General features: G+C 39.6%; 2 protein-coding genes and 1 pseudogene across 5 annotated transcripts in view; 2 read left to right on the forward strand and 1 right to left on the reverse strand.

Annotated features, from left to right (window-relative positions):
• Positions 1-27,470, forward strand: part of LOC127419036 (V-type proton ATPase subunit S1-like) — a 691,126-nt gene that overhangs the window by 52,384 nt on the left and 611,272 nt on the right. The gene's annotated exons all lie outside the window — the stretch shown is intronic.
• LOC127419041 (uncharacterized) lies at positions 6,698-10,315 on the reverse strand (annotated as a pseudogene).
• Positions 11,986-27,470, forward strand: part of LOC127419029 (tyrosine-protein phosphatase non-receptor type 22-like) — a 38,369-nt gene continuing 22,884 nt past the window's right edge. For 2 of the 3 annotated variants that reach the window (XR_007893593.1, XM_051660057.1), the window contains exons 1-3: positions 11,986-12,310; positions 24,983-25,091; positions 26,946-27,022. Coding sequence is in view for 2 of the 3 variants with exons in the window: in XM_051660057.1 (XP_051516017.1) it covers positions 12,209-12,310; positions 24,983-25,091; positions 26,946-27,022 (288 nt within the window). In the remaining variant the exon portion in view is untranslated. The remainder of the gene's footprint in view (positions 12,311-24,982; positions 25,092-26,945; positions 27,023-27,470) is intronic. The other variant, XM_051660055.1, reaches the window with a different exon arrangement.

Genomic DNA, 27,470 nt, shown 5'->3' on the forward strand with positions numbered 1-27,470 from the left:
ATATTCAGTGGGCAATCCAACCACACTTCTGTTCAATAACTTTCATGAAGCTCCCAACCAGGGGCGGTACCACACACTGGCCACCCCACTCGCAATTGCCGTTTTGGTCATTTTTTGTCTTGGGCACAGTTGTTTTTTTAGAGGTGGAACCATCTCTGTACAACCACAATACACAGGAGACTTTGTATCCACAAGCCTCCACTTTCTACACCGACAACCACCACCCGCCAACCCCCCAACTGTTTTCTCTCACTGTACATCTCATGTTTTTGAAGTTCTTGATTGGTGTAAATGGAATGTGCCAGTCATTGAGTGATCATAGATCCTTATCCTGCATGAAGATAATGGTCATCTTGAATGCTGTTGAATTCCTCTTGTACCAATGTTCGAAGAATGTGTCTTCCAGAAACTGGCAGTATTTTTTAGGTTGATTTTTTAGTCCATCCGCAACCCGAAAAGGTCCAATTCATTAATGACAGCAACCCACATTATTGCCTCTTCCCCACCCTGCTAGCATCTGACTCGAACTAGTGTCATGTATGCATTACACTTCTGGTCTGTCAAGAGTCACTCTCATTACATTACTGTCCATAAAACCTTGGAAAAAACAGTCTTTAGGTTTTTCTTGTCCCTATCTTGATACTTCAGCTTGGGATTCTTATTAATTGTGTGATTCAGCCTTTCTCCCCTTAGCAAAGACTCTGAGAACCAGCTCTGGTAATTGGCGGTGCTGGAAGCTAAAGTGTTCCTGATGGTTTCACATTTTATCTTTTGTTGTTAATTTGTGATTTTTATTTTCAATACATTATTGCGGCTCTTCCAGCTAAACAAAGTGTTTCATTGTCTGGTGGTCACACATCAATAGGATGGAAATTTCATGAGTGTTTCATCCTTCTGCATCCTCCTTTTTCATAACTTTGGATTTTTCTATGTCAGTAAGATCTCTTTTTTTGGCCCATTTTACCTGTAGCAAGAAGCTGCCTAATAATTATAATAATAACTTACTAAAGGGTGTTAGTAGCTTTAAGTCACATCCTCCCACATCAAGAATTAAATAGCACTTGAAAATAACTCTAGTAACTATTCAGGTTGACATGGTTTAGAATTGGAAAAATAAGCATGGAAATTCAATATGATAAGAATATTAATAATTGTGCATGCACTGTACAGTTATAAGAACTTAAACTGCACTTCCACCTTTTAAGAGCATCGGTGAGGTCAGGCACTGATGTTGGGTGAAGGAGTCTGGTTGGCTGTTAAGTGTTCCAATTCATCCCAAAGGTGTTCAGTGGGGTTCAAGTCTGAGCTTTGTGCAGGCCAGTCAAGTTCTTCCACACCAATCTCTGTAAATCATTTCTTTATGGACCTCGCTTTGTGCACAGGGGTACTGTCATGCCGGAGCAAGAAAAGGCCCCTTGCCAAACTGTTGCAATAAAATTGCATAATAATAATAATAATAATAATTATAATTATAATTATAATAATAAATTGTATTTGCAGCTCAAAGTGCTTCACATCTGGAAGTATAAAACATGGAATTCAATCAGAGAAAGTAAAACAAATCATTGCAATAAAAATGAAACAGTACAAAGATATAAAAATAAAGAAATTAAAACAAATGTAGGGAAATCAAAATTAAAATTGAACAAATTTAATATAATGATAATCAATCAAAAACATAAAATAAATTTGTCTTCAAATGCTTTTTAAAAATGTAAAAGCTTGGTGCTTGTCTAATTTCAGTTGGTAAAGTATTCCAGATTTTTGGCACATATGATTTACATTACAGTATGTAAGAAATTCAGCATTGGAAGACCTCAAACTGCAAGTTGGATAATTTGACAAACAATCAGAAATGTATGACAGTGCTAAAGCTTAAGTGCTTTAAAAACCATTAAAAGAACCTTAAAATCAATAAGCAATGCAAATCAGCTAAAACTGGTGTAATGTGGTCTCTCCTCCTGGATCTTGTAAGCACTCTGGCTGCAGCATTCTGCACCACTCTTAGGTACGCCAGTATAAAGTGCATTACAATAATCGATGCAAGAAAATCTAAAAGCATGAATTCATTTTTTCTTTTTTTTTCTTTTTTTTTTTTTGCATAATCAAGTGAAACAAAGGGTCGAAAAGATAATAAAAACAGTAACATAACATCTTAGTAACATAATTTATTTGAGACTGAATACACAGAATTCTCTAGAATGTCAATATATGTTATATCATTAAGATTTATCCTCACAGAAATGACTGGAATAGTCAAACTCTTTAAAAGTGGTTGTTGATATAGTTTTGGCCATATAGTGTATATTTATTTATGGATACATGTACATTGCATTAATGTGGCTAGGGATACCACGTTTAGTCTTTCCATCCACACTCATATTCTAATTCTGCAAAATTAGGTAAAACAAAAAACAAAGCAAAAACATATTATTTGGAAAATAATTTTTAAAATTCTATTTTGAAACACTTTCACTTGGTGTAAACTTTTTCTTTTACTTGAATGGGCCTTCGCTTCCATGTAGGCTATTCATCATATTGTCCTCTGCTCTTTTTGATATTGATTGTGGACATTTCAAAGGCAAACAAGAGCATTCTTTCTGTTAACTAATACATTTCTCCACAGTTCATAGAGACCCTCAATAATACTTAGTACTTGATAAAGTGTGGATTAAAAAGTTTTCTAATTAATGTATATGTGTTCTTTCCTGTTGACAAGAGCATCCTCAGTTCTGTTTAGAATGTCAGGGCTGTGTAAAATAGTTTCTACTAAGTGTTTGACTTGCTATAGTGGTTTGTGGTTTGCACAGCACTGTTTAAAATTGGTCTTCTAATAAATAGCAAGCAATAGACTTCCTCTCCACACACGATAAAATAGTAAGCAATATGTTTTGTGTTGAAATGCCACTGGTGATAGCAAGAGTGCCATAACTGGTTTCTCTTAAATAACCCCACAGTTCTCTCACCTAATATATCAAATCACCACAAATTAGAATCTAGAAATTCGACCTTAATTGATTTTCTAGTATTTGACTAACTGGGGCCCAGGTCAGGAAGCAGACAAACTGGCAAAATCGAACATCTGCTAGCTGCCTTGAGACATCCCACAGGTCACATAAACTACAACATATAGAGAATGAATCACCTATACAGTATATCATATAGAGACTGTGTCTGTTCCCTGACCTACCAAAAACAAAACCCTCATCAAGTAATTTAGAAAAAAAATTATTGATGTCAAACTTGAAAATAACAACAACAACAAACTGAAGATAAACATCATATAAAGGTCAGACTACTAAACATTAGAATCCTTTCATCCAAATAACCAAATTGTAAATGAAATTATTACAGATCATAGTTTGGATATGCTCTGTTTGACTGAAACGTGCATTATATTATATTATAAACAGATGAATATATTAGGTTAAATGAGTCTACTCCCTCAGGTTAATGACATAAACATGAGCCTCGTCTGAAAGGTCGAGGAAGAGGTGTTGCTACAATTTACAGTGATATTTTCAGTATTACTCAAAGGTCTGGATATAAGTTTAATTCTTTTGAACTGATAATATTTAATGTGGCATTGTCAGATATAAATAAAAAAATCTTTGTCATCTTTTGTTCTTGCAACAGTATATACTGTAGACCACCAGGGCCATATTCTGAATTCCTTCGATAATTTCCTGATTTTCTGTCAGATCTAGTGGTTGCTGTAGATAGAGCTTTTACTCGTCTGTGACTTCAACACCCACATAGATAACGAAAATGATATACCGGAATTAGCATTTATTTTCAACTCTGTTGGGGTTAGACAAAATGTGACAGTCCAATCCATCAGCAAAATCATACGTTAGATCTAATTTTGTCATATGGAAATGATGTTGATTATATAGAAATTCTGCTGCAGAGCGATGATATCTCAGATCATTACCTCATCTCTAGTACGCTGAGCTTAGCAAAGGTTACCCAATCTATGCAACGTTATCATTCAGGTAGAACTATTCTTTCAACTACTAATGATAGCTTCACTAATAATCTTCCAGACTTGTCTCAAATACTTAGTACGGCAAAAAATTCAGAAGAACTTGATGTTGTCACAGAAAATATGGACACAGTCTTCTCTAGCACTCTAGATTAGTCACCCCCCTTCGATTAAAGAAAGTTTAAAAAAAAAATCCTGCACCATGGTACAATGGAAATGGAGTGTAAGTGGAAGAATACAAAATTAGAGGTATTTTGCGGTGCATGGAAGGATAATGTCTCTAACAACAGACGGGCTCTAAAAACATCAAGGTCTACATATTTGAGCAAATTCATAGAAAATAACCACAACAATCCTAGGTGTTTATTCAGTATGGTGACTACATTGGTTAGGAATAAAACTTCAATTGAACCAGATATTCCATCGCAGCATAGTAGTAATGACTTCATGAATTTCTTTACTGATAAAATCTAAATGATCAGAAACAAAATTGGAATTACGCATCTGTCTGCCACAGCACTCCAGAAGACTATAATTATTCCCTACTAGCAACTTCAATCCTTTGCTGTTATAGGTCAGAAAGAACTAACAAAAATGATCAAAACATCAAAATCAACGACATATATGTTAGACACAATACCGACTAAACGGGGGTCATGTGACGCCATGTGAGAAGCAGACGTGTGAGCGGCTAGCGCTGCACACTTTGCTGGTTTTTTGATTATTTTCATGTTATAACCGGTGAGATTCGATACACCCAGTTACATATTTGCTCTTTGAGGTAAACATGGCAAAGAAGTCAAAATCCTCAGACTCTGGAGACATTAAAAGACACTTACGTGTTCAAGCTGAGTCCTCTGATGGGACTGCGAGCCAGGGACTCGATTTGGACGGCACGTCGGGAGATGAAATACAGCGTTAACTGTCCAACATCTCGGTGATGCTGACGAAGTTGGTCACGAGAGTGACAGATGTTGAGAAACTAATCGATTGTCTGGAATCATCAGAAAGGGAATTATCCGCTAATCCGCCCGCATCCAAAACAGACTTGGAATTTATTTAGAAAAACTGGAAGATCTCGAAAACAGGAATCGAAGGAACAATATCGAATTGTTGGAATTCCTGAACATGAAGAGGGCAAAGATATGGTGAAATTCCCAGACGAGCTCTTCCAGAGTCCGCTCGACATAACAGGCCATAAGCTGAAAATCGAGCAAGCTCACAGAGTCCCGGCTCACAGATCTGCTGAGGGAGACAGGCCCCGATCAATTCTGGCCAAATTTCTGAGATCATCCAATAAAGATCTCGTGTTGCGCCAGGCGAGGAACAAAGGAAAGCTTTCTTGGAAGAATTACAATATTTTCTTGTTCCTGGATTTTACAAATTTGACAAGAGAGAAACGCGATCGGTTCAAGGAATGTAAGAAACTCTTACATCAATGGAAGATCGCTTTTGCACTGATGTTTCTGGCCAAACGGAGAATAGGCACCAAGGACAGCAGCAAAGTATTTTTATGCCCCAAAAAGGCACTGGCATTCATACAAACTATGGGTGAGTAAACCATTGGGCGTTTCTTATGTGAGTGGACTGACTCGCTGTTGAATAACTCGACTATCTAAGGAAGCTGGGCGCCATTTTTTGTTTCTTTCTGCATTGGCTCCGCCTAGCGGCTGGAGTTTGTTTTGTGGCATGACACTCCAAGAAACTTTTGCATTGATGGAAGATCACTTTTACACTGAAGTTCTGGCCAGATTGAGAATGGACACTATGGATGACCGCAAAATATCTACATGCTCACATAAAGGACGTCTTTTATAAAGTTGACGGGCTGAGTAAGTTATGGTGTATTTTTTCTGTGCGGCCTTGGTGTGAATTTGACTCTTGATCATCCGAGGAACCGGGATGCCTGTTTTGTTTCTTTATGTGCTGGCTCCACCCAGCGGCTGGAGTTCGTTTTGTTGAATAATACTCCTTCGGGTCAGCTGTGGATGGATCTGATCGTTCTTTGTGCTTACGCCTCCTGTTGGCAGGAGTTTGTTTTGTGGAGTAATTTTAAAGGACATTAGAATGATTATGTCATCTGCTGCACTCATAACAGCCGGCTCACTGAACAATTGTCTGTCTGTCCGAGGAAACTGAACGGCTTTATATCAGCTGGAATTTGTTTTGTTGAGGAACACACCTTCAAGACAATTCTGTGAATTAATCTACATGTTCTTTGTGTTTATTCTGCCTGTTGGCTGGGGTCTGTTTTACAAAGTATTTTCTGTTATGTAATTTTGCCTCACAAAACCTTTGCAGAAGCACCATACTTGAGCAATCCGATGGCAAAGTTGTCGCGGGGGTTCTCGCATGTGTACATGGACCTTTTGAGTTTAGAGGGATTGACGCCGGTTGGTGCTGTCGTGTGTGAATCAGATTAGAGGACCGGAACTAGCTATTGTATAAATATTTTTTTACTGACAAAAAATTATTAACCTAAAATGTGTGCATGTAGTAAAATGAAAATTAATTCATTTTATTAAACTCAAAAATATGACTTAACATGACTGAATCAGCCTCAATACATTGTTACACCAACAGAACAAATTTTATGGGTTATGATCATGAATAAAGTGCAAGTAAACATTGCAGGTTACCACTTTTTACAGTGTATTTAATACAATCACAACTTACCCTAGTCGTCTTTTGATTGTAGATAAAGATGTGTGGAGAATATCTGCCATCTGTAGTACTGTAAAACTGCAAGACCTCTGAAATATCAGCTGACTCAGAAGACTTGTGATCCACTAACCAATGGTGGTCGATACCCAGATCCGTCTGAAGAAATATTATTCTGCTATGCTTTGTTTTAGACTGTTGAGTAAATAGCAAAGCAAACTAAACAATTATTCCATGAACTAGATGATTTTTGAATGATATTATGATTGTCTCAATAATTACTACTCAGAACAACCTCAACAAGAAAAGTTTTTTTATTTTAATCTTTGAATGAGTTTCATTTCAGTGTGATGTCAATTTCCTTTATGTGTTCTCCTGTCTAAATTCTGAACCATCTGAATAAACTCTGTTATCCCATGGATTATTTAATCTGCAGCCTGAGCATTTAGAAGTCCACTCCAGACTCCTATGCATGGTTTCAATTTTGAAAATGTAAAAATAGTTATGAGAATGAGTACATCAATGCTTTTCCAATACTTGCAACACACACACATGAATGTGAATGAAGAATGTTTTCTCACGTTTTGAAAGAATTTGCTACTTTAGTTAGCTTGCAAAGTTTGTGAAAACCAATAGCCATCTTAGTTAGTCACCTAGCTGTTAAACCTGAACTCAACCCCTGAGTCAAATTCTGTGTGAGTAGTTGAATAAACAGTTTTGGACAGCGGAGACAAAATCCTTACCTATTAAGTGATGACAGAAGAACATCAGGTCCTGGATTATCTGTCAACAAAAGTCGGGTGCAGTCATTTAATGTGCGTTTGCACTGTGAAACAAAATATATCGTTGGCGTTAATTATATGAATCCTCCGACTTGCCGTAGATACCTCAAACGCGATAGACCTTATCTACTCCAGGGGCACCATATCATAGCTGACCCTGCACCCAGGTTAGCTAGGATATGTGAAAACAAAGAAATTTCACTGTATATATGAAAATGTATAATGTGTGACAACAATAAAGGCTTTCTTCTTCATAGCTGAGATATATTTCTAAAAATCTTCATTTGTGTTCTGTAGTAGAAAGTAAGTCATTTACATTTGGGATGGCATGAGGGTGTATAAATTATGAGACATTTTTCATTTTTGGTTAAACTATCCCTTTGCAAGAATGGTTCACCCAAAAATGAAACTTCTGTCAACTTTACTCACTCTTATGTTGTTGTAAAGCAATATGACTTTCTTTCTTCCGTGAAACAAAAAAGAAGATGCTAGGACAAATCATAACCTTAGTCACCATTCACTGTGAAAAGTGAATGGTGACGAAAGAAAGTCATGCGGATTTGGAGCAGTATGAGGTTGAGTAAATGATGACAGAATTTTTATTTCTGGGTTAACTATTTCTTTAAGCCAACTGCCTTGACAGCTGTTACCTTATTCTGAATTTGGATTATTTATAGTTTTACCATGTTTAACACGCAAATGTTATAAATAACTAGCCTTTTAAATATTCTTACCATGGAAAATAGCTTTCTGTCCAGGTCTGATTAATATACAATGTCTGATTTTGACTTCCGGTGGGTTGAGACACTGTCGCAGGTCTCCAGTATATCTCAGTTGTTTGGATGGTTGTCAAGGGTGGAGTCATGCTACTTATACAGTCATAGCTTGTGAGAGCTGATCGAGAAAGAGAGATCTTGTCAGACTGCAAAGCCCATTTAAACCAAAAATATAACAATTATTGCAATGAAAGCATCATAATTACATAGATGATATCACAAAAAGAAGATTGTTATATATACCATTAATAATGTCAGATAAGTATTAGGACACTTTTTGGTTGTCAGATATTTGTGGAACATGTCTAAAGTTAATGTGATGAACTACACCTGTGGTTTCTCTGCTAGGGCTGTGTGAACTTAGAATGAAACTGACCTCATACATCCAGTAAAAATACCCCTTGGGCCAGTTGGCTACAAGTAATTAAAAAAATGGCTCAGAAAAGTTTTTGCCGTCTAGCATAATTTGTTTGCATATGCAACTTGGTTTGATATTTTGTTATATGTGTATTGAATTTCATACATTTTTAAGTGTGATCTAAGTGTCCACAAGTATCCAAATACTTTCTGGAGCCACTGTATAATCAAGGTTACACTCACTCTTTGATGTGATGAGATAAACACAGCCCTGGACTGCAGGCTGAAGTAGTTGCACAGAAACAGGTTTGCTGTTCTGGCTGCTGATCTCATTAGAGGCAGAGCAGAAAAAAAGGCTGTCTGCAGTGATCTTTGAACAGTGGAAATGAAGATCAGTTGCATGGTGCAAAACAAAGTTGTCTGTGTTTCCAACTCTGTATCAAGTGTACTGCACATCCGATTCTTTCTCACTCCTACAGCGCAACACAACTGGTTGTCCCCAACAAGTCATCTCTGGGGAACTGAGAGGCCAAACCATTAGTTTCATCATATCCACTGAAAATAAAACTGATACACTATGTTAATTCTACTTCTTAGTGCTGCTAAACATAAAAAAAAAAAAAAAAAACATCAGAAATTGGCATTGTTACTCGTTGTGACTTGATTTGTTTCATACAATGACTGGTGGACCTGTAGAAATGAAAAGATATTTTGAGGCATCATTTGGGGTTCCTCAGCATGCTACACTGGAGGAACCCTCAGGAGAAGCTCTTTTCAGGGTGCCTCAAATATATTATTGTGTAGGCTATTCAAGTAACTTCCAATTTTTCTGTTAGAGGAACTGTTGACAGTCTTTAGAGTTCTTGCAGGAACTTATGGGTTCCATTTCATAAGCTCCTTGGGGAACTGGCCTTTCTTTCTTGCGTGGAACACAAAAAGGAGATGTTAGGCAGGATGTTAGCCTCAGTCACTATTCACTTTCATTGTATGAAAAAAAAAAGATGTATTGAAAGTGAATGGTGACTGAAGCTAACATTCTGCATAACACCTCCTTTTGTTGACCACTGAAGAAAGAAAGTCATACAGGTATGGAACAACACAAGGGTTTTATTTTTTTGGGTGAACCAACCCTGTAAGTTACGTGAATAGTTTGATTTTGCATGGTGAAAATTAAGTCTTAACTTTTGTTACTGTAACTTGGATCCTGAGCATTATATAAGCATAGATAACAACCCAGTACATTCCAGTGTCGTCCAACTGAAGATCGCTTATAAAAACAATCAAGCCTTTAGAAAATGATTTTGGCCCGTTGTCGGTACCCAGCCTGAGTGAATCCAATTGTGTCCATTAGAACCTCGCATGTGTCTCTTGAGTGTCCAAAACACTAGTACTTCTTGCTTTTTTTTTTTTGTAGGTGCAGACAATAGTGAATGAGCTTCCAGTTGTGGCTTGAATCATTGTTTTATCACACTGAAGCTGAAAACTTGCTAGAAACAAAATCAGATTTTTGTACATTTGATGAATGAGGAAAATCAAAATGTGTTGTTTTTCCATGCGCATAAAAGAAGATTTCAACCTGACATAGTTATGAACAAAATTACAGTATATGTGACTATACTCTTCGACAATGATTCACCAGGTGAATTTCAGATAAACAATGTGAAGAATTAGGCATAAAAAAGAATACAGTCAGGAATAAATTAGTAAAACAGAGACTTGCTCTGTGCCAGCAGTTGAATTTACAGCACCTTCATGTTTCCGTGCCTGCTGATGTTGTTTAGAATGTTTTTGTTGGTTGTGTTTAGAATTTTAAGTCAGTGGTTCTCAGCTGGTGTTTGCAGGTCTGTTCCGATAGACCTGAAGACAGCAGCGAAAAAAAAAATCAATGTTAAATGTAAATAAAAAATAAATAAAACTAATGTAACTAACTATAGTTAGTGATCTTAACATGCATCTTAACATGCTTTGTTAAGATTGTAAAACAAGTAGGTCTCTATCAATCTATTGATTTGAAATAGTGTAATGATATTATATTTCTATTAACTAAACTTTTAACTAAAAGTTTAGTTAATAGAAATTAGTTAATTAGTTAACTTTTTAACTAAAATTAACAAAAATGTATAAATGCTGTAAAAATGTATTGTTCATTTTTTGTTCATGATACCTAATGCATTAACTAATGTTATCGAATGGAAAAGTATTGTAAAGTGTTGCCATCTGAATAATGCCATGGCAGTAATAGAGCATTTTTCTAGGAATAGATAAGCCAAAACAGAACAGGTAAGAGTCTGCACTTTTACTACCCAGCCACTAGATGGAATTACAAAGCAAATTTTGACAAACCAAGAGAACATTGTGGTGAATATAATCAGTGAGAAACAGATCAATATTTAAGTCCCTTTTTTTTTTCTTTTTTGTTTACTATAAATCTCCACCTTTGACCAGCCCCAACCAGTAGGTGGCTGAATGTGAAGGTCACTTCCACACTAGAATGTTGAAAGTGAAAATCATAGCACTTCAGAAGATATGGATTTAACCACTGGAGTCATATGTATTACTTTTATGCTGCCTTGATGTCCTTTTTTGGACCTTCTCTGTACTGGTCACCATTCACTTGCCTTGTGACCAACAGAGCTGAAATACTCTTCTAAAAATCTTAATTTGTGTTCTGCAGAAGAAAGAAAGTCATATACATCTGGGATGGCATGAGGGTGAGTAAATTATGAAAGAATTTACATTCATGGGTGAACTATCCCTTTAATAAATACTTCACAGGTGTCTAGGTTTTGCATGAGGCACTCATTTTTTGGATGTTGCTATAATTGCATATTAATTATTTATAATGCATTTGAATTTTTAATCCCTTAACAAATGAAACATTCATGTAAAGTGTTACCAGTACAAATATGTAGTCTCTTAAATAAATGGAGGCTATAAGAATTGCATGTGTAGGCTAATAATAATTAGAATTAGAATTAGAAAATGTTGTTCAGAATAGTTTTAGATTGTGTATACCATGTCACAACACAGTACACCACTGTCACTGCTTTACATGTCATATCAACCTCACAGTAACATTTGTTGTAAAAGTCTGCTTACCCACAAGGGTATCTCTGGTCTCACTAGATTTAGCCATGCTCCAAATTCTAGTTGTTCCTGAACTGTTGTGAATGTCATCAAACAAGCTTGGCCACTTTAAGCAATGACAGTCTTTCACTCTCGCACTATATCTTTTTCCAGATACAAACACACCCACCCACAAAAGCTTCCTGAAAGGGGGGTAGAGGCTCATAGATATTGTGCTTAAAAATATTGGGCAAAAACATAAATAAAAAAAAATAAATAAAGAGAGAGAGAGAGAGAGAGAGAGAGAGAGAGAGAGAGAGAGAGAGAGAGAGAAGTGAGAGAGAGAGAGAGAGGAGAGGGTCACAGTGATATTTAGATTTGACCACAGAACCTGTTAACTGTTGCTGCCACTGCTTCCGTGACGACAGATCAGATTGTTCCTCAACTCAAGTACAGACCCACAACAGAAAAGGACACACAGAGAAAAGAGAGAAAGAGAGTGAAAAATGCCCTCATTTCAAAAGCTCCTAATCACCCCTAATCTCTGACATGACGGAGGAAGTGTTGGTGCACATCATGCCATGGACACCCAAGTCCAGATTCTGAAGGGCATATTGGCTCAAATTGCCAGCAAGGAAGCAGAAGGAGAGGGGCCAGAGAATGGCTTTGCTGGAGAGTTTCTGGTAAGTCCATCTTAACTAAATATTTTATTTTGACAAATGTCACAACTGAGTTCTGTTAGAGAAAAAGAAAAGACTTAATGCAGCATGTGACTCCTTGACTTTAGTAAGTCAATACTGATCTCTCATTGCATAGTCATAAAGGGTGTCAATGTGCTCAAATACATTCTTTGCTTTTGTGTGGGCATTTGTACATTATTACGTTAAGGTGTGATGATGAAAATATTGGCACAGCAAAATTACATTATACTTTACAATAGTTCTGTCCACTGAGCTAATGCAATGGCGTAAATGTCTTAGTATAGACTTCCTCTCCTCAGTACAGTGCCACTCGTTGAGCTTTTGAAAAAAAAAAGTTTTCATGAGATTAAGTTTATTGTTTATTAATAAACTAATAGCATCATTTAAAATAATGTTCTGGGTTCAATACAAGTTCAGATAAATCGACCGTATTTGGAGTATATTGTTGAGTACCACAAAAAAAAAAAAATAAATAAATAAAAATAAAAAAAGTGTTTCTTCCCTCATTTATTTTAAGCAAAAATTGCAGTTATAATATAGACTCTTATAATAGAAGTGAACAGGGCCAGTCAATAAACATTAAAATTCACACCGTTTTAAAAGTATAGCCGCAAGACGTAAACATTATTAGTTTTAACATCGTTTTAGTGAGATAAAATCGCTTAATAACCTTATCTGTGTAAAGTTATATCCATTATTACAACTTTTTTGTCATGACAACATTACGCAGGTAAACCTTGTAGTGTAAATTCCTGATTTCATCGCACTAAAATCATGTGATCATGTATAATGTTAATGTCTTGTGGCTATACTTTTGTAACAGTGTGTATTTTAATGTTTATGGACTAGCCTCATTTACTTCCATTGTAAGTGCTTTACTGTAACTGGGAGTTTTGCTTGTTTTTAAACAAATGAGGGACGAATCGAAATTATTTTTTGTGGTAATCAACATTATGCCACAAATATTGTAGACTGAGCTAAACTTTTATTGAACCCAGAATATTTCTTTTAATAAGACTTTCAACAATGTGTGTCTTCTCAGTGTTGCTTAGCTGTGTTTCAGCAAGGACATACATGTGCTATTCTCCTCTAATGTCAGCTGTCAGATATTCCGTGGGTACAGTTAAGGCGGCTGAGAGGAAGTTATCCATGATTGGCTGACACATTCTGAACTGCCATGTTACTTGACAAACCCTAAGAATGCAGCAATTAAATTGTGTTGTTTTAACATTATATATTTATTCATATGGCAGATGCATTCAACCTATACATGTTCTCCTGGGTTTCCTGGTAACTGAACCCATAACCTTGGTGTTGCTAGTGCTATGGCCTACTGTTAGAAAAAAATCAACCTACATATGGCTTTCTTATAATTGCATATTAACCCTATAATGCCGTGTGTATCAAATATGATACACAACGTTTGACAGCTCCTGTTTCACTCTCTGTTCAAGCTGAAAAGCTAAAGGCGTATGGTATGTAAGTTTCACATGTTTGTGGCACCATCTAGTGGTTATTTGTGGAAAAAAGTTGTTTCAATGTTTGTATCAATCAATTTAAAATGGCAGCGTACTTGCACAAAAATTACTCTTATGTTGGGATAAATTACAGCTTATTTTAATAAAGTAAAAGTGACAGTAAGGATTATATTGTTACTGATATTTTAAAATGAGTATTTGCTGAATATGGGCAACTTATGCTTGGTTAAAATTTTGTATATTATTTTATTGGAAAAGCATGTTGAAATTACATGTATCAAATATGATACAACAGGCTTTTAAGGTATAGCTCTCAATCACCATTAAATTGCATTCATGCCCTGTATCAAAAAATAAAAAAATAAAAAAATCACGGAGCTTTGAAAATTCTAACATACTTTTATAAGATATATTTAAAGTGTGAACAATATTTCTGTGTATTTTCATATATGTAGCCTGCTCTGTCATTATAAAGATCTCATTATTTTACATTACAAGCTATTATGATGTCATCTTACCATAAGTTCCTGAGACCCAGGGAAAAAGTTTTACAATTTTCCTTTTTAAAATGTCAATAAAGTGTTTGGTGCATAAAATGCATATGATAAAAATTGTTTATTTAAAAAAATAATATTTTATTCGTATTGTATTTGATGTGCTGAATTAAACTGTGATATATTTCAATCCATATTTATAGACCAAGGAGAGGAAGTTATCATGGCCAAACTCTAAAAACATTTGGTATCTCTGAAAAGCCCAAGGAGTCCTTTGATAATACCCCAAGATTTACCACTGTAGCATGTATGGGCTAAGAAAAACTTAAATAACAGTTGTCCTATACAAAAATGGATAATGAAGGATAACAGAAGGATAATGACCTTTAAAGCCTAATGTATCAAATATGATACATACAATTTCTTTTTATAGTTTGTCTAATGGTACTACAAATAGTTTAATGTAAAAAAATTTGAATATTCTGACAATTCTTTCATATGTCAGGAACGTATTTGAACATTGAGCACGTTCTTACATGCATGCATGCATGTTCTTACACAAATTATGCTTAAATAGCACACAGCGCGTGTGGTCATGTAAACGCAATAAACAACTTTCCTTTAATGCCGTAAGAATATATAGATTGACACAGGTAGTTTTTTGCCCATTACGCAGATTTCGCATGGCATGTAAACACCTTAACTGGCGTTCTTACTGGCATTCTTATGTGCGCACGTTGAGCGCATGCCTCTTCACGGTTTGACGTCAAAAGCAGAGAATAATGCGATTGTTTCAAATGGCATATAAAAGCGGATTTCTTGATTTGTCATATTTTTTAATAAGCGGATTTTGGAGAGCAATCAGCGAATTGGTATGCATGTAAACGAGCTCATTGAAGAAAAAAAAACACTTCAGCTTTATATGTCTTTTACCAAGTCACAGGCTTGTTGCTATAAATATGATATCATGTAATGTACTAAGAAGTGACAATCCTGTAAGCATTTGCCACACCCTCACTTCTTAAGTGCCACCCAGATTGTGTCATGTCTTTGCCATCATGGGCTCGTACTACACTATGCAGAACAAAAAGTGCACTGTAGTCCAGCCTGAATGGTTTGAGTGCCTGTTATAGTCCTGGGCAGCTTCACTGTGTTCAGCAGACTGCGAGGCACAATTTGTGCCTTTATACAGGCTTTCCTAATCTGAATTCAAGCCAGAGGGAAGGCCCTGTCAGCCCTGTCTATTGCCTGTTTTCTCAATCGCATGAAGTGGGCTCTCCTTACTCTTAGGCCTGACTGAAATTACTATTAATGGCTTTTCACACTGTGCTCAACCAAGGGTATCATCTATTTAAACCTCTTTTAACCCTGGGTAAAGCAACGTTTCACATTTGTAGTTTTGAAAGAGGAATAGCACCTCTTTTAACCCTGGGTTCTGACTTTTGTGGTACTAACACACAATTGTGGTACCAAAGTACACTATATACTTTGCAAAAAAATTACAGGGCTAGGATGCAATAGCAAGTTATTTAGCAACAGACAACCAATCATAAACTGCCTCAGTGCTTACCTCATTAAATATTCAAGTGCTTTGTCCAGAAACTTTCAAGTGCTGGGTTTAATTTCCCAGGGTTTAGGTTAACAGTTTCTTTAGACATACAGGAAGCTTATTAACTCTATCAAACTGGCCTCCTGCCAAACAAGATTGTGGCGCGAGCCACAGCTAACCTCTGCCAGAATGAGTAATTTCAGTCACTCACTAGTCTTTACACTCAGCTCTTAACAGAAAAAGATAGCCAACTGTACTGTATATTTGGCAGGGCATGGAAACCTAAGTTCCTTTGACACTCATGAGAGCAGAACTACTGGTTCTGTTTAGGGGCTGTTCACAGGAAACACACTCTTGCTTACATAAGCTAGATGCAGCGCCACAAACATAACTGAATGCAATTATCTTGAGATGTGTTTTTAAAAGTTTAACTTCTTTTTGACCCAACACAGCGTCTAAAAAGGTTGGTTTGACATACTGAAAATGATTGCCTGACATTGTCTTTTCTATTAAATTACATGGGAGCTTTTATAGCAGTGTGCCATTCTCTCCTTGTTTTGTGACACGCTGAAAAAACAGAGAGATGAGGTGCAACGGCCAAATACATAAGTACAGCAAATGTTTACATAGGAAAACAATTGAAAAACAGCTCGGACAGACGTAAAAACGCCTTTGGTGCTGAAAAGACCAGCATATGTTGTGTTTTGGATGCTAGTGTGCTAGTGTCCCTACCAGGCTTCTTAACTAACCCAAACAGAGAGCCTTCATTGGTCAACCAGCTTCATCAGAAATGTCATGCTGGTTGAACTTGATCAGCATTTTTTGCTGCTGAATATCATGGTTATGGTGGCCCACCAGCTAGACCAGCAACAAACCAGCACTAACCAGCACTAAAAAGCATTGCTGGTCCAAGCTGATCATTTCAGCAGGAAATGGATATATGTAGGTAAATGTAGAGAATTGTATATGTCCAATCTCACTGTCTATGAAGAAGTAAAATTTATTAAAACACAAGGGTTTCCCATCCTGTGATGGTTTGTTCCTCATATGTAGCTTTGACTGTTTACACTCAAAGATCCCATGGTAATTACTCAGTTGGCTATATTTTCTCATTGCTTTTTGGGGTCATAAAATGATTTCTCATAATGCTTTGCAACAAAGCTAAGCTGTGGTCGGAAAGTCTCAAGGTGCTTGTGCTCACAGATCAGAGAAATGCGAAGAAGAGTGATGGCTCATTCCACACGCATATGTGGCAAACACATAGACTCACACATAACACAACAAAACATATCTAGTTTTGACAAATTTTTGCCACAACTTCATGTTGCAAATAAGAAAGCAGAATTTCGAGCAAGGATTTCTTACTCTGTATGCCAGTAACAGTGTTGAGTGTAGTCTGATTTCATAGTAATTATTTACCGTAATCGAATTACTCTTTTTGTCAAAACGTAGTGTTAATTTACGCATTTCATTTAAAATTCTTATAATCAGATTATACAGACTTTCAGTAAAGTGAATTACTTTTCAGTACATTACTTGGGGTACACATATTTCTAAAATAATAGTATTTATGTAGAATACATAAAACACACGTACAAATGCACGCAACAGATCCACACACACACACACAGCAATCCACAAATGCACGTAACAGATCCATACACACAGCGATCCACATATGCACGCGACAGATCCACACACACACACACAGATATCCACAAATGCATGTAACAGATCCACACACAGAGATATCCACAAATGCACGCAACTGATCCACACACACAGAGCGATCCACAAATGCACATAACAGGTCCACACACAGCCATTCACAAATGCACGCAACAGGTCCACACACAGCGATCCACAAATGCACACAACAGATCCACACATACATACAACAATCCACAAATGCACGTAAAAGATCCACACAAAGCCTTCCACAAATGCACACAACCGATCCACACACAGAGATCCACAAATGCAAATAACAGGTCCACACAAAGCCTTCCACAAATGCATGTAACAGATCCACACACAGCAATCCACAAATGCACGCGTAACAGATCCACACACACAGCCATTCACAAAAGCACACAACAGATCCACACACAGCAATCCACAAATGCACGCAACAGATCCACATACAGTAATCCACAAATGCACGCAACAGATCCACACACAGCAATCCACAAATGCACATAACAGATCCACACACAGAGATCCACAAATGCACATAACAGGTCCACACAAAGCCTTCCACAAATGCACATAACAGATCCACACACAGCAATCCACAAATGCACGCAACAGATCCACACACAGCGATCCACAAATGCACGCAACAGATCCACACACAGCGATCCACAAATGCACGCACCAGATCCACACACACATACAGCAATCCACAAATGCACGTAACAGATCCACACACAGCCATCCACAAATGCACACAACAGATCCACTCACACAGCCATCCACAAATGCACACAACAGATCCACACACAGCAATCCACAGATGCATGTAACAGATCCACACACAGCAATCCACAAATGCACGCGTAACAGATCCACACACACAGCCATTCACAAAAGCACACAACAGATCCACACACAGCAATCCACAAATGCACGCAACAGATCCACATACAGTAATCCACAAATGCACGCAACAGATCCACACACAGCAATCCACAAATGCACATAACAGATCCACACACAGAGATCCACAAATGCACATAACAGGTCCACACAAAGCCTTCCACAAATGCACATAACAGATCCACACACAGCAATCCACAAATGCACGCAACAGATCCACACACAGCGATCCACAAATGCACGCAATAGATCCACACACAGCGATCCACAAATGCACGCACCAGATCCACACACACATACAGCAATCCACAAATGCACGTAACAGATCCACACACAGCCATCCACAAATGCACACAACAGATCCACTCACACAGCCATCCACAAATGCACACAACAGATCCACACACAGCAATCCACAAATGCACGCAACAGATCCACACACAGCGATCCACAAATGCACGCAACAGATCCACACACAGTGATCCACAAATGCACGCAACAGATCCACACACAGCGATCCACAAATGCACGTAACAGATCCACACACAGCCATCCACAAATGCACATAACAGATCCACTCACACAGCCATCCACAAATGCACACAACAGATCCACACACAGCAATCCACAAATGCACGCAACAGATCCACACACAGCGATACACAAATGCACGCACCAGATCCACACACACATACAGCAATCCACAAATGCACGTAACAGATCCACACACAGCCATCCACAAATGCATGCAACAGATCCACACACAGCGATCCACAAATGCATGTAACAGATCCACACAAAGCCTTCCACAAATGCACGTAACAGATCCACACACAGCCATCCACAAATGCATGTAATAAGATCCACACACAGCCATCCACAATTCCACATAACTGATCCACACACAGCCATCCACAAAGGCACGCAACAGATCCACACACAGCCATCCACAAATGCACGCACCAGATCCACACACACATACAGCAATCCACAAATGCACGTAACAGATCCACACAAAGCCTTACACAAATGCACATAACAGATCCACACACAGCCATCCACAAATGCATGCAACAGATCCACACACAGCGATCCACAAATGCACACAACAGATCCACACACAGTGATCCACACACAGCGATCCACAAATGCACGCACCAGATCCACACACACATACAGCAATCCACAAATGCACGTAACAGATCCACACACAGCCATCCACAAATGCATGCAACAGATCCACACACAGCGATCCACAAATGCACACAACAGATCCACACACCGCGATCCACAAATGCACACAACAGATCCACACACAGCGATCCACAAATGCATGCACCTGATCCACACACACATACAGCAATCCACAAATACACGTAACAGATCCACACACAGCCATCCACAAATGCACGCAACTGATCCACACACAGCGATCCACAAATGCACGCAACTGATCCACACACAGCCATCCACAAATGCACGCAACTGATCCACACACAGCGATCCACAAATGCATGTAACAGATCCACACAAAACCTTCCACAAATGCACATAACAGATCCACACACAGCCATCCACAAATGCATGTAATAAGATCCACACACAGCCATCCACAATTCCACATAACTGATCCACACACAGCCATCCACAAAGGCACGCAACAGATCCACACACAGCCATCCACAAATGCACGCACCAGATCCACACACACATACAGCAATCCACAAATGCACGCACCAGATCCACACACACAGAGCGATCCACAAATGCACATAACAGGTCCACACACAGCCATTCACAAATGCACGCAACAGGTCCACACACAGCAATCCACAAATGCACACAACAGATCCACACATACATACAGCAATCCACAAATGCACGCAACAGATCCACACACAGCAATCCACAAATGCACACAACAGATCCACACACAGAGATCCACAAATGCACAAAACAGGTCCACACAAAGCCTTCCACAAATGCACATAACAGATCCACACACAGCAATCCACAAATGCACGCATAACAGATCCACACACACAGCCATCCACAAATGCATGCAACAGATCCACACACAGCGATCCACAAATGCACACAACAGATCCACACACAGCGATCCACAAATGCACACAACAGATCCACACACAGCGATCCACAAATGCACGCACCAGATCCACACACACATACAGCAATCCACAAATACACGTAACAGATCCACACACAGCCATCCACAAATGCACGCAACTGATCCACACACAGCGATCCACAAATGCACGCAACTGATCCACACACAGCCATCCACAAATGCACGCACCAGATCCACACACACATACAGCAATCCACAAATGCACGTAACAGATCCACACAAAGCCTTACACAAATGCACATAACAGATCCACACACAGCCATCCACAAATGTATGCAACAGATCCACACACAGCGATCCACAAATGCACACAACAGATCCACACACAGCGATCCACAAATGCACGCAACAGATCCACACACAGCGATCCACAAATGCACGCACCAGATCCACACACACATACAGCAATCCACAAATGCACGTAACAGATCCACACACAGCCATCCACAAATGCACGCAACTGATCCACACACAGCGATCCACAAATGCACGCAATTGATCCACACACAGCCATCCACAAATGCACGCAACTGATCCACACACAGCGATCCACAAATGCATGTAACAGATCCACACAAAGCCTTCCACAAATGCACGTAACAGATCCACACACAGCCATCCACAAATGCATGTAATAAGATCCACACACAGCCATCCACAATTCCACATAACTGATCCACACACAGCCATCCACAAAGGCACGCAACAGATCCACACACAGCCATCCACAAATGCACGCACCAGATCCACACACACATACAGCATATGAATAGCACCTGTACTGGGTCCGGCTAGGAATTCCTCCGCCGAATTCGCCAGCCACAGGGCTAGGGAGGAAAGACATCCAGGGTTCATGGACTCGTGTACTTGCATGGGAGAAAAGAGCGCACGTCTTCGCCTCATGGAGGGGAAAGGCGCTGTATGCAAGCAATACACCCGGCCAGCTGTCCTGCACACTTACCTGTTCGTACCTGACAATACACGGGACGAAACTGGCTCAACCCGGGGCCAGCTGTGTGCCAATGCGTCTGTCCCGAGGGGAGCCCCGTCAGGGAATACCAGAGCGGGCAGTGGGAGGATTCCTGGGAAGCAAACAGATCTACCTGTGCCTTGCCGAATCGACTCCAAATCAGCTGGACCACCTGGGGGTGGAATCTCCACTCTCCCCTGAGCGTCACGTTTGCTGTGGCGTTGAGGTTGCCCGGGATGTGAGTGGCCCACAAATGACTCCAAAGGAGGAGACGGCGGGCGAGTTGCGACATGTGACGTGAACGTAAGCCGCCTTGGCGGTTTATATATGCTACCGTCGCTGTGTTGTCCATCCGGACTAACACGTGCTTGCCCTGGATCAATGCCAAAAGCCTCCGCAGAGCGAGCAGTACTGCCAACAACTTGAAGAATTTAATATGCCAACACAGTCGCGGTCCTGTCCAGGAACCGGCGGCTGCATGCCCGTTGCACACGGCGCCCCAGCCTAGCTTGGAGGCATCTGTCGTGACCACCACGCACCTGGACACTTGCTGTAGGGGAACCCCTGCCCGCAGAAATGCAAGGTTTGTCCAAGGGCTGAACAAGTGGTGGCACATCGGCGTGATGGCCACTCGATGTGTGCCGCGGTGCCATACCCATCTCGGGACTCGAGTCTGAAGCCACTGCTGAAGTGGTCTCATATGCATCAACCCAAGTGGCGTGACCGCCGCAGAAGATGCCATATGCCCCAGGAGCCTCTGAAAGTGTTTCAGTGGAACCGCTGTTCTTCGCTTGAATGCATTTCAGCACCGGCAGTGCGTGTATGCTCGTGAGGCACGCTATCATTGAGACTGAGTCTAACCCCATGCCTAGAAAAGAGATGCTCTGAACCGGGGAGAGCTTGCTCTTTTCCCAGTTGACCCGAAGCCCCAAACGGCTGAAGTGACTGAGCACCAGGTCCCTGTGCGCACACAATGTCTCAAGAGTGGGCTAGAGCCAGCCAATCATCGAGACAGTTGAGGATGCGGACACCCACTTCCCTTAGTGGGGCAAGGGCTGCCTCTGTGATCTCCACAGGCGAGGGGGACCAGGGAGACAATCGCGTTGGACGTACCGGCGGGTGGGGCCTCGCGGCAGGGTGGAACCGGAGGTGCCACGTTGAGGGGGCTTGAACCCCGAACTCGTGGCCGTGCTTAGTTTGGGGACATCGAAGCACTTACCTGGCTCCAGGTACCCACCATAGGACCAGTCAGCGAGGGGGGAGGAGGGAACCATCCTCATAATCCGCCACTACTACCCAGGCATGTGTGTTGTACCACAGCTGGGCGTGCAGGGGCGGGGGGCCCGCCTCCGCAGCGTCGTGCCTGCATAAATGTGTGGTGTCCGGTGATCACAGTAACGACAGCCGTAAACACCATGTGTGTGACCCAGGAAATGAGGAAACCGTTCCTTTTCTGAACATGTGGGTACCTTTCGGGCATGTGGCGAATCAAAGAAAAGGCAAAGGATTCTCCTCCCGGCCATCCACCGGGGGATGGAGTGGTCTGCTTACCATCTCTAGGCCTAGAAGCCTTCCTCGGGTTCAGGGCGGAGGCGGCCTGTCCAGCGGCACCGTAGGTTTTAGTCACCAGAGACAACGTAAACCTACAGGCGCTGGACGGGAGTCTTGTGCGGTTCCACCAGGTGGCGGCGTTTTGTGGGCACAGGTGCACCACAACCACCTTATCCACCTGGGGAATTGCTGAGCTCCTGAGCACCTCATGAGCTCCTCATGCACCTCCGGGAAGAAAGGGACTGGGACGGGGCGCGGCCATGAGTGGTGCTCCGAGCCCAGGAACCAATCGTCAAGCCGCGAGGGTTCAGGGGGGAGTGGAGGGTTCCACTCAGGCAAAACTCTAGAGAGATGGAGATGAGAGATGTTACAGGTGTTTATCAGGATTATGAAGCTTCTCTTCACCCTGCAGCTGAGTAAGTCTGTTAGCATTACACAAAAAGCATTTTTACTATTTCTTCCTTTCCAGTCAAAGGTGCTGTTTTATGAACGAACAGCACGATTTGAGACAAAACTAGATCTCTTCAATGATGTGCGCTTGCACTGACAGCTTTGTTAATTATGAACAGGAACGATAGTTTTATCATGTCGCTCGCTTTCAGCGATGCGGTAAAATGGCATTTTCATGTCAAATTAACAGGCTTATATTTAATATTTATTGAACTTATATAAAGTTCTGCAAATACACAACAGTGCACTTCCTTTGCCCACTGTGCACTCACACTAAACACGACAAGCGTCAAATGAGCTGCGGAATGCTGCATGAGAGAGAGAGAGAGAGAGAGAGAGAGAGAGAGAGATGCATTAGTGCCTATTTACCAGAACTAAAAATGTTAATGAAGCTGTAGGAATGGAGAAAAGTAGTATTGCCATGGCAATACTGGTGACGGCAGCTATTGTGCTGTGTGTGTATCTGTTGTGTGCATGTGTGGATCGCTGTGTGGATCTGTTGCATATATTTGTGGATCGCTGTGTGTGGATCTGTTGCGTGCATTTGTGGATCGCTGTGTGTGGATCGGTTGCGTGCATTTGTGGATGGCTGTGTGTATGTTGATCTGATATGTGCATGTGTGGATCGCTGTGTGTGTGTGGATCTGTTGCGTGCATTTGTGGATCGCTGTGTGTAGATCTGTTGCATGCATTTGTGGATGGCTGTGTGTGTGTGGATCTGTTATGTGCATGTGTGGATTGCTGTGTACGTGTGGATCTGTTGCGTGCATTTGTGGATCGCTGTTTGAGGATCTGTTACGTGCATTTGTGGATCGCTGTATGTGAGTGTGGATCTGTTAAGTGCATTTGTAGACTGCTGTGTGCGTGTGTGGATCTGTTGCATGCATTTGTGGGAGGTTTGTTTTCACTCCACAGAAATGTGTAGTAGGCTAATGAGTGTATGAACAAAAAGAAAACATACATTTTTAATTCGTTGAGCAGAAAAACTCTTTTCCATGAAGAGTGTTTTAAAAAGTAACTTTGTGATGAGGAGGATGTGGCCGGGCCATGATGGAGCAAGTTTGTTTGTGCTGGTTTTAAGTTTACCATTAAACTTTTATGTTTACTGTTCAGCCGGTTCCCACCTCCTCCTTGCCCATCCTTTCTGTGTTACAAACTTCAACGTAAAGTAATTAGTAATGTGGTTACTTTTTTGATGAAGTAATGAGTATAGTAATCTAATTACAATTTTAGAGAAGTAATTAGTAATATGTAGTGGATTACATTTTTGAGTAACTTTGAGCACCTGTGCCCTGAACTTGTGGCTTGAACAACCATCAGTATACTATGAACTGAAAATAAAACTAAGCCAAAAGAATACAGAAGTTTGAAAGCACAGTTTGATAACTGAATCTTATGTAACATGGTCAAAACAGAAACTGAAGAGGCAGTCTACCAAGTATCGTGCAGAGAAAACCTACCCCACCACAGCTGCGGATAAACAAGATAATGTGAAGAAGAACAGATACAAGGACATTGTGCCTTGTGAGTATGACATTTTACTACATATTACTACTTTACTATCCTATCCTACCCTACCCTACACTATCCTGTGCAATCATAAAATAGCTAAGCATCTTACCAGAGCCTGTGTGACCTTGTCAAACTTTTGCCTTATTTTTCAAATGTTTTCATAAATATTTGTCGACGTTGACAAAAAAAAGAAGAAACACATTTTTGAAACCTTATAAAAGAGGTATATTTTAAAATGAACGTTTTTGTTCCTTCTGTCAAGACATAGAGTAGATGCAATTCTTCTTTTAAAGGTATAGACATATTTATTATAAAATGTATATTTATATTTCTCATATATCAAATTGTTCTTAATCTTTTGACATAAAAGTGGTCATTGTTCTATAAAAACATACTGTAAGTTTCAGAACTCAAAACTTCCTTCTCACTGCAAAAAAGAGCATTTGTTCAAACCAAGCTGCCAAAACGACTCGTTCTCTACTTCCTCCACATTGTGATGTCACAATGTGGTCGACATTTGCATCTGACCACCTCCACAACAACACATCATGACTAATTTATCGTATCACTTCCGTAACCCCACCCAGTAGCAGTGAGATGGCGAGGAGAGAGCTGGTCAGTCAAGAACCAATCATAACAGTTGGTGTTTACAGTCAAGTCTTAAAGGAGAAGCAGCACCAGAACTGGGCATTTCTGACAGAGGGTCAGAATGAGGGTGGAAAATGAAAATGATTTATATACACTACCGGTCAAAAGTTTTGAAACACTTGACTGAAATGTTTCTCATGATCTTAAAAATCTTTTGATCTGAAAGCATATGCTTAAATGTTTGAAATTAGTTTTGTAGACAAAAATATAATTGTGCCACCATATTAATTTCATTATAAAACAAAAAAATTATTAAAAAAAAAGTTTTTGAAATTGATGACTTGGACCAAATAATAAAGAAAAGCAGCCAATAAGTGCCCAACATAGATGGGAACTCCTTCAATACTGTTTAAAAAGCATCCCAGGGTGATACCTCAAGAAGTTGGTTGAGAAAATGTCAAGAGTTCATGTCTGCAAATTCTAGGCAGAGGGTGACTACTTTGAAGATGCTAAAATATAACACAGTTTTGATTTATTTGGGATTTTGTTTAGTCACAACATAATTCCCATAGTTCCAATTATGTTATTCCATAGTTTTGATGACTTTACTATTATTCTAAAAAAAATTATAATAAAGAATGAGTGTTTCAAAACTTTTGACCAGTAGTGTGTATTTGACTGTTTTTTGTGCAAAAATGTATCTTTACTAATATTATAAACCTAAAAAAACTTAATAAAGTAATAAAAAGGCATTTCATATTTAAGTTAAATGTACATTTTGATCTACAGTATGTGAAGTATTGAGTTAAGGTCTGAGGACAGGAGGTTTAAGGACGAGTGATAATGTAATATCATAACTGTGAGAAATTCAACATCACATGAAATTGGATATTTATGTTAAGAACCTTTTTATTTTTCTCTTTTGTCTCAAGAATCAGTGTGAAACTATACAGTATACTACACTATGCTATATTATACCATTTTAACAATTCAAGATTCAATAGGTATTTTGGCCATGTTTATTAAGCAAACTGGAATTCAGGGTTATCATTTACTGTAAATAATTCTGATGAGAGATGCTTTAATTATGTTCTATAAAGTGTCAAAAACACAAACATGGTTGGCAAACGATGTGACGGATTACAATGCAATGAATGTGGTGAAATAAGCAGTTTCTGCACTTGTTAAAAAAAAAGCCAAGAAGTGTGATGATTGTGAAGATTAGTATACAGTAGCGAGTCTCTTGAGTGTGCTGAAGATGCTTTATTTTCCTCACAGTTGATCACAGCAGAGTGAAGCTCACCCTCATTACATCCAAACATGACACAGACTACATCAATGCTAGTTTCATTAAGGTAAGCAGGTTCTGTCAGTCTGTTTCATGATAAATCTGCAAACTTGGATGAAATCTAAAACCTTTTGGTCTAAAGGATACCTGCCAACACTCCTGATTTTACCGGGTTTCTCCCGATTTTCCACCCCTCCTCCTGCTTTACTCCCAATTTACAATTTTTTACAATAAACTCAACATCCACACTTTATCCATGAGAATGTATTAGACCTCCAGGTATGGTTGCCACCCATCCCGTAAATTAGGGGATCATCAGTGCGGATTTAGGCATGGGCAACATAGGCAGTTGCCCATGGCGGCATCTTGTGGGAGGGCGGCACAAGGCACGAGGCGGTGTCCATGAATGAATTTCTATACATAATTCTAATTTTAATAAAAACAGTTGGACCAGATTATGAAGGAAAATTAGCCAACAAGTGCCCAGCATACATGTGTAACGATGCTGGCACTGG

The sequence above is a fragment of the Myxocyprinus asiaticus genome, chromosome 28, assembly GCF_019703515.2.
Source record: "Myxocyprinus asiaticus isolate MX2 ecotype Aquarium Trade chromosome 28, UBuf_Myxa_2, whole genome shotgun sequence".
Lineage (NCBI taxonomy): Eukaryota > Metazoa > Chordata > Actinopteri > Cypriniformes > Catostomidae > Myxocyprinus > Myxocyprinus asiaticus.